This window comes from Oncorhynchus keta, chromosome 4, assembly GCF_023373465.1.
Source record: "Oncorhynchus keta strain PuntledgeMale-10-30-2019 chromosome 4, Oket_V2, whole genome shotgun sequence".
Classification (NCBI taxonomy): Eukaryota; Metazoa; Chordata; class Actinopteri; order Salmoniformes; family Salmonidae; genus Oncorhynchus; species Oncorhynchus keta.
Window position 1 is genome coordinate 69,763,772 of NC_068424.1, and position 8,617 is coordinate 69,772,388.

Here is an 8,617-nt window from a genome sequence, read left to right on the forward strand (position 1 = left end):
AAAATGTACGTACTATGACTGAGATATGTGATTGTGCAACCGAACTATCTTAAGATGAATGCACTAATTGTAAGTCACTCTAGATAAGAGCGTCTGCTAACTGACTAAAATATAAATGTGTGTGTGTGAGTAAGTGTGAATGAATGATGCATTGAGGTCAGGGATGTTTGACCAGTGAGCACTGCACTTGACTGTAGGCCAATTGTATCTCTCCCATACATCTCCCCTTTACCCCGTACAGTATCACCATGGGGTGGGCTGCCAGAAGGGTGACGGTGGCCATCCCACTTATGTCTACCCATCAGAGCTGAAGCAGTTGATGCGCGCTGTGTTCCCAGAGGACGTCTGTGACTACCCTGACCCATGCCACGCACAGGTCAGACACAGAGGTTAAAGGTCAAATATGTATTTGAAGCAAACACCTTTGCTATGGGTTCTGCTCTTGACTTGGGTTGATATTCACACACAGTTTATAATGGGTTATATCAGTAATGATTGCTTTTACTATTTAAATGTTATTATACATTATAGAATTCTGCTTCTGGCTTCTAAAAGTGCTCTATTGTTTTCTGAGTATAAACACTCTTCTTCATGACCTACGTGTGTAGGTGGTGCGGGTGACTATAGAGGACCTTCAGGGAATTGAGTCCTCTCGGCTGAAGACGGCACTTACATAGTAACAGCATAGCTGCATAGCGACAGCATAGCTGCATAGCGACAACATAGCTGCATAGCGACAGGCCTTGGTTTGTTTGTTAAGGGCCTTTAAAGTTGTTACCACAAGCACTGTTATTAAAGCATTTTATCCCTCATATTCAGACATCCATGTACTATGTGTGTTTTCGCTTTTGATGTATTTGATTCCAACAAAATCAAAATAAACTGGGAGAACAATAGGAAGTACTGTGGATTTTATGCAAATATTTACATAATACACCTTGATCCAACTAAAGAAACCAATTTTAATGATTTTTAACAAGATTAATACATTTTTGTCAGGTCAAACAGAGAGATTTGATCCATCCTGTGAGTGATAACGATTGTTAGAGGACAACACTGAACTGGAGAAATATGTATTCATTTACAGCATGATGGCATGTTGGGTCCTCCATGCCTTCTATGTCTGCCACATCGTAAAAGAGAGGACTGCAGTATATGTCCCTCAGAGAGCATACTACTGTTTCAACGTACTGAAATTATGTTCAAATACAACATGCAAACACAACTAACCATACAGGCATTATTACTTTAACTTTGGATAAGTTGTATATTTACCAATAGAGCAGTCAGCATTGGGGACATAGTAGTTATGTTCAGAAGTCTGTATACAACTTGGGAGATAAAAATGTAAAATCAAAATGTGTTCTTTCAATTTCTCTATTCTTTCAATTATATAAAATGCCTTTTGATTAAAAAACCCCCAGTGAGAATAGATAGCAGGCTTTTATGTTGGGATATACTTGACTTCCTGTCTTGAGCACATATGCTCGCGTCTGTGTGCAAATCAAAACCAAACCTCCATCACTGTATATAAGACAAGTATGAGGAACTTGCTGTGTGTTTCTGAGGCTATTCCTCTACCTACAAAATGTACTGTACGTTAATCAACATCATACTGAGATTTCATATTTTTCAATTGCCAAGCCAATAGATGCAACGATCACTAAATTACACTATGTTAACCAATCAGTCTCAGACGAGGATCTTTTACGGTGCCTCTTTACGCTAAATTAGTGGCGAGGTTAATAATGGAGAATACCCACTCAGGGATTTGATAAAAGGCATTTCACCATCATGCACACACACACACACTACATGATTTGGAAAGGCACACACCCGTCTACGGTACACAACATGTACGATAACGGACTAATTTCAACCATCAAGCAAACCCGGGGGTTTCCCCTCTATGTCTATGGGATGTAGATGTGCATCACCTGGATAAGCCCTATGTGCCACAGTGCAGCTTCAGCAGTACGGGTTTGAAGAAACTTACTGAAGGTAATAAGAAGTGCAAGCCTACAGCCATGGTAGAGGTAGAAGATGGGAAAAGTGGAGCTCTATGGGAAAACACAGTTCAAAATAATAATAATACATTCTTTATTTTAAAACATATAGAACACATCTGTAATAACAAATAAAAGCTACAAAAAGGCAAGTGATGAAAAATGTTATAACAAATATACTAGTAATTTTATGTTTCAGCAGAATGTGAGCATCATTTGTGCGTTTTTATGCTCTGCTTTCATAATGCAGGCTAATCGTGCAACTTATCACCCCTCTTTCTCAGACCACTCCTGGTATCCTCCGGCATAGTTGACGGCCCTGAAGCGAGAGTAGGAAGATGTCATCATTTACAAAAGTATCCCAAGGCATCAAACACAGTATACAGAGCAGTATTGTCAAAATGTACACTCATACTTTTGGTATCCAAGGCCTCGTGCCTTGTCTGTGGCCACGCCTCCTCGCCGGCCCATCTGACAGTGAAACACCAGCTCAGGGGTATCCAGGGGGGGTTTGGGCACCCCGTACTTGGCCTGGAACTCAGCAGGGTCCAGCGCTAGGGCACTCTCCACTGTATCAACTGGGAGAGGAGACACAGGAAGTTTGCAATTCGACTCCATTTAGAACGCAATAAATATACCTAAATAAGTAGCTCAATGACAACAGTAAATCAAACCTTTCTTGCTCATATTTGGCTGAATTCCACCCATATAAATTGGGGTTTATTATGCTTCCAAAGTTTTGGACTCTGGACAGCAAATCCCAATTGAACCGGAGAGTGTAATTTTACTACAGGACTCCGACTGAAGCTCACCTGGAATATGGATTGATCCTGGAATGTGTCCTCTGTCTACCTCCTCTTTTGTCCTTACATCAACCACCAGAAGACCCTTGTTGCTCTTGGTCAGGAGGGCCTTAAGGTCAGAGTAGGAGATATCCTTATCTGCGGAGAGGTGATTCACAGCTAACTTCATGTTGCTTCCTGGTACTAACCATAAACTCTCTTTGAGGAAACAAACTTGTAAGAAAACAACATGTATTCTACTACAGAGTCAGACAGTGAGAATGCAGAAGTTGCACCAAAATATTACAGTAGAAAAGTGCTGAGTCACTGTACGGTACAATACCATGCCCAGCCACTTTCAAACCCCACATAGCCTATCAAATCAACCTGGCGTTACACTGACAAAAATCAACGATTGACATTTGATCCAATGTATATTGTGTCGTATTATGGCTCACAAAGACAGATGATCAGTAACGATCTAGTAGCACTGCGAACTACACAAAGAAGGTATATGCAGAATACAATCGTGGCATTTGCACTTACCTGAGTTTGCCATCTTGTTTACTGGTGCGTATTTGAATGGAATATTGATTGTCATGTACCACATTATTTCCTCATTCGTTCCAAGAAGATTTTTGAGCGGTAACCATTGGACGAAATTCTTAAAAAGGAGGGACTTATGACAGTATTGTAGCTATAGCCAATCAGACCGATTCTTCATCTTCAACGGTTCATCTTACTCAAGTTTCAAAATAAAAGTTGCATTACTGTTATAGGACATCACTTTATTACTTCCAGCAATATTCATTGAGTTTCATCAACATATTATGTTCCTTCCATTAAAAACAATCAGTCACACAAACTCAGGCAAAATTATGTAAACACTTTTATTCTAAAAACAATTGCTTTTGTTATTCATAAGTCAGTTTTATTTATTCTACACATGAATCCGACTGCCATAACACTTCCCTGTCATGATCGAATGGTACACAAGCAGTGGCTACCGGTCATTCAGGGCAGGAGCTCCACCTGTTTTGAACCCCACATTTTTAGAAAAAAAATGGACTTTCCTGTTTTGTTAATTAATACGTGTCACATATCAGTCTGCAAACACTGTAAAAAAAAAGATCTAGGATTGAGTTAATAAACCTGCATACAAACATGGTCTTTTTTTTGTTTTCTTGAGTAAGGCAGCTCCAAAATGCAGGTGTTTCAGCCTAGCTCAGTGCTTTCTGTGGTGGTGGGGCAAGCCAGCATAAAATACGGAGCGTTGCGCCGTGATTGGCTCAGTGTTCTGTCACACATGGGGACACTACGTCACCACCATGTCTAAGGGTAGAGTTAGAACATTCTAGCTCCTTAGGTGCTGCTATAGAGCTACATTAGAAGTGCTCATCCATGAAGGCCCAAGGTCATTGGCCACAGTCATTGGCCAAAGTCATCCCCTTAAAATGAAGTCAAATCACGTTATATGTACAGTAGCTTTGATTGGACTGATCATGTCAACATCATACTTTCAAAATCTTAGCTAGCAGTCATCATCATGAATCAAGTTGATAATCTACTCATCGGCCATTGGCCATTGGACATAAACATTACACAACAAGTTGGAAATCACAAATTCAACAATGAATGGTTTGGAAGGAATCAGTGATAGTGGCTAACTGCAAGCATTTACAAAGCAATCACTAGCCTGCTATTCAGTAGAGTGGCTATGATAAAATGATAAACATTCAACATTGGCCATGCTGTCAATGAAATCTGGGATTAAGGGGCTCTTTTCCAAGTTTAAAATGATAAACATTCAACATTGGCTATGCTGTCAATTAAGAATAATTTGTGCCGCGCTCAAAACGTCTGTTAACTTGGAACTGCGAAAATGTGACTTCAGTAAAATCAAGACAACTGGGAAGTCGGGAATAAACAAGCTCCGACTGGGAAAATACATTTTGAACGGTCATCCAACTCGGGATTGTAAATCTGTCATCTTTCATGAGCTACGACTTGAAGATCAATGATGTCATCATGATTCAACCTTGTTTTTTTCAGTGTTCCCAGTTGTTTTGAAAGCACCATAAATCCAGAGAATGCCAGAATTTGATAGCCAAATTTGCCCACGAAGGACCGCCGCGCCACCTTCCTGTTCAGTTGAGCACAGCATACAAAAATGTATTGTATGCTGCTGCATAAATTATGTAATATGCCAGGGAGATATGTATACTGTAGCTAAGAAAGTAATACTAAGTGTATGTTGTGTAGTAAGATGTTAGTAGCCCATGTGCCTCATCCTAATAATTTGGTCTATTTACACCTCTTAATTACGCCTACTGTTCTGGTGATGCACATGTAGCTTATAACCTATTTTAGAGAAATGTAATCATTGAATATTGTAAGAGCTTTCACTGTCTGCTTATATTCCCCCTTCATTTATCCTATGGTTCTGACTTGGTGTACAGGGAGAACACTGTAAGAACAGCCCATGTTCTGAATTCTGTCGCTGTACATTTCAAAAGTGCTAAACAAAGAGTTATATTAACTATGTCCATCCTAGCTTGCTCATTAATGTCTGATATCGAAATTACGGATAGCCTCTTATCCTCTTGTCATCCCCTTGTGCCATAGTTTGTACATCTCAATTGTCATTAGAAACTGCATTTGTTTAAGCAAGTCAGCTATATCAGCTATGTATTTTTTAAAGTCAGTAAATGAGGCTGAATGAACTGTTTCACTGCCAGACAAGGCTCCGCTGATAGCCAGGTGTAGCAGTGGTGAGACGTTGGGACTGCTGTTGGGACAGCTTTATGTAGGCCCTAACAGTTTATGGGTACCGTTTGTCACCGTTATAGTGCAATTAATGTATTGTTTAGTGTTGTGTCGTGTAGTGTAATGGCTTTGCTGGCATGCACATCCCATTTTTTTGCCCCACCAAGATTTACATGTTAAAATCACCACTGTACACAAGTTAATTTGCCAGCAAACAACCTGCAGTCTCTTTAGTCACAAAGCTTCTTAAGCTTTTGTTAGGGTTATTTAGTCCACTAAAGTCAAAAGTTATCATTAATTTCCATTTTCCTAAGCGCAGAATTCTGAACAACCTAATCACTGTGGTGGTGAGTCACGGGTGAGGGAAGCCATTTTGTCTCTGTCCCATCCCAGTTACTTTACTCTTACATTCTCTGCTACACAGAATTGTATCACAGCATTCCCTCTGTGCTGTAGGAGGGGTTCCCCAGCCCCTCGGCAGAGTTTTCCCCTGTTTTACACGTCTGTCGCCTCCAGAGGACCAGGGCGACCAAGGAGAGGAGCAGGAGAAATCCCAGCCCCCCTCCGATGACCCCCGCCCTTAGGGCCAGGTTGGTGGCCTCAGGGGGGTCGTAGCGCAGGCAGGAGAGCTCAGAGGGGGCGCTGGTTCCCGCTATGTTCACCGCCTCCACACACACCTTGACACCTGCCTCTAGTTCCCCCAGCACCCCGCTCCGAGAATCACCCCTGAACTGGAGAGGCGCTCCCTTTCGATCTTCAATCACGACCCGGTATCCAGATACCACAGAGGCTGGAGCGCACCACCGTACCTCTGCCCCTCCATCAGTGCCTGGCACTAGCTTCTGGAGGTGTGGCGCGTGAGGGGGCTCGTCTACCCCGCTTAGCCCAGGGCAGAGGCACCTGGTCTGGGCAGAGAGCTGGGAGCAGGGCATCTGGTTGTCCTGGCAGGGGTGGTAGTCACAGGGCTTGGGCTGCATCGGAACCAGAGTAGAAGCTGATGAGGTTTTGCTGTAATTGGGAGGGGAATGTGAAGCATTCTCTTCAGTGTAGTCATCTTCATCGTAGTCAAAGCCCACACCGGTAACATATTGGATCTTGGGGTGTGTGACCGTTGGGGAGGTGGGAATGGCGTGTGTGAGGAGGGGTTGGGTGTTGATGAGGTGGGTGGGAAGCAGGTCAGGGGTCAGTACTAGTAGAAGGAGCAGAGCTGCCCAATTCCAGCAGAATGATATCATCTCTGTGGGACAGAAATGGAAAGATTATAACCACAAGTAGGAATTAACTACCACATTATTACCGTGTGAACCCGTACAGGAGCAGACACAGGATACAACAGACAGAAAGATACAGAACAATAATTTACTGTAGGACAATTGGTTCATTTACATTTACATTTACATTTAAGTTCACAGAGAGATATTGTACTGTAAGACAACCGGTTTACAGAGAGATAATGTACTGTGAAGACAACTGGTTCACAGAGAGATAATGTACAATAGGACAATCGGTCCACAGAGAGATAATGTACTGTAGGACAATCGGTTCACAGAGAGATAATGTACTGTAGGACAACCGGTTCACAGAGAGATAATGTACTGTATGTAGGACAACCGGTTCACAGAGAGATAAACTAATAAGGCTGATTCTCAAAGAGTAAAAAAAAGTATCCACCAGCTAGTGCTTTCTTCTCAGTTGGCAGGGTGCCAGACAAATCTGTGGGAACCCAAACTGTACTCTCAACATATGCTAGTCCTCCTTTTAGCTTCCACATACTTTCATCCATAGAATAACACATCATCAATCTAAATGATTAAAGTTGTTGGATGACTTTATCTGAGTTGACGTTGACTATGTTAATCAATTGTTATGTTAATCAATTGTTGTGAGAAAGATTAGAACAGTCATGCTCTCAAATGTATCACCATAGCAACCAATTGAAAGAAAACTAAAACAAACAAATGCGAGTAGTGATCTTTTACTATACCTGAATTGAAGAATAATAAGATATCTAATGTCTCTTTCTGCTCTTCACTCTTCTTTGTGCTTTTCTTAACTCACATTCTCGCTCTCTTTCTCTCCACATCAGCGTCTTCTTTTATTCTCACCAAACTTTCCCCTCCTTTTTAACACACCCCAATTTTCTCCCCTCTGTGCCCCTTTCTCTCTCTCTCTCTCTCTCTCTCTCTCTCTCTCTCTCTCTCTCTCTCTCTCTCTCTCTCTCTCTCTCTCTCTCTCTCTCTCTCTCTTTCTCTCTCTTTCGCTCTCTCTCTCTAGGTCTCCTTGGCTCTTTCAGGAGGGGGGAGGGTGTACTGTTTGTTTGTGTCCCTCCTTGCATACCAATTTACTCTTCAGTAGCAGTAGGTAAGCTTGAGTGGGCTTGTTAGTGTGTGTGTTTTTGTAGGTATATTGTGTGTTGACTGTTCATGACATCATTGTATGACAAAGTGCCCATGTATTTCTATGTGTAATATATTTGAATAGAACATGAGTTTGGCATCAGATCATATTAAAGCATGTGACCCACATACTCACATTCAGGTGTGTACGAGAGTGTTTCAGCGTGTGTGAGGGTGAATGCTTGCGTGCGTGGTGAGAGTGAGTGTGAGAGAGAGAGAGAGAGAGAGAGAGAGAGGGAGTGAATGTTTGAGCATGCATGTTCATTGTCAAAATCCCCATGGTGTGCATTGTTGCGGACCTGAAGGAGAGGAGGAGGACAGAGATTTGACTCCAGTCCTTATATGGAGGAGAGCTGGCAAGGTTGACAAGCTGGGACATGATAGAAGTAATAGCATCTGATTGAGAAAGACAGAGAGCGAGACAGGAAACCAGAATCAGAGCTGGGATCACCTAGCTTCCCCTTTGTCTTGTCCTACACGCCAAAACACAATACTTCCACTTTGTCTTGTCCTACACCCCAAAACACAATACTTCCCCTTTGTCTTGTCCTACACCCCAAAACACAATACTTCCCCTTTGTCTTGTCCTACACCCCAAAACACAATACTTCGCCTTTGTCTTGTCCTACACCCCAAAACACAATACTTCCCCTTTGTCTTGTCCTAC

The 8,617-nt window shown here is 42.1% G+C and overlaps 2 protein-coding genes across 2 annotated transcripts; both read right to left on the reverse strand.

Annotated features, from left to right (window-relative positions):
• Positions 1-942: 942 nt before the first annotated feature.
• Positions 943-3,498, reverse strand: tstd1 (thiosulfate sulfurtransferase like domain containing 1). The gene is made up of 4 exons (XM_035759557.2): positions 3,335-3,498; positions 2,819-2,947; positions 2,422-2,584; positions 943-2,325 (listed from the first exon to the last, which is right to left on the reverse strand). Exons 1-4 carry the CDS (start codon positions 3,396-3,398, stop codon positions 2,274-2,276), a joined length of 408 nt encoding a protein of 135 aa, XP_035615450.1. The 5' UTR covers positions 3,399-3,498; the 3' UTR covers positions 943-2,273.
• Positions 3,499-3,664: 166 nt separating this feature from the next.
• LOC118373421 (leucine-rich repeat neuronal protein 4-like) lies at positions 3,665-7,728 on the reverse strand. The gene is made up of 2 exons (XM_035759549.2): positions 7,539-7,728; positions 3,665-6,791 (listed from the first exon to the last, which is right to left on the reverse strand). Exon 2 carries the CDS (start codon positions 6,787-6,789, stop codon positions 5,986-5,988), a length of 804 nt encoding a protein of 267 aa, XP_035615442.1. The 5' UTR covers positions 6,790-6,791; positions 7,539-7,728; the 3' UTR covers positions 3,665-5,985.
• Between the last annotated feature and the right edge of the window lie 889 nt (positions 7,729-8,617).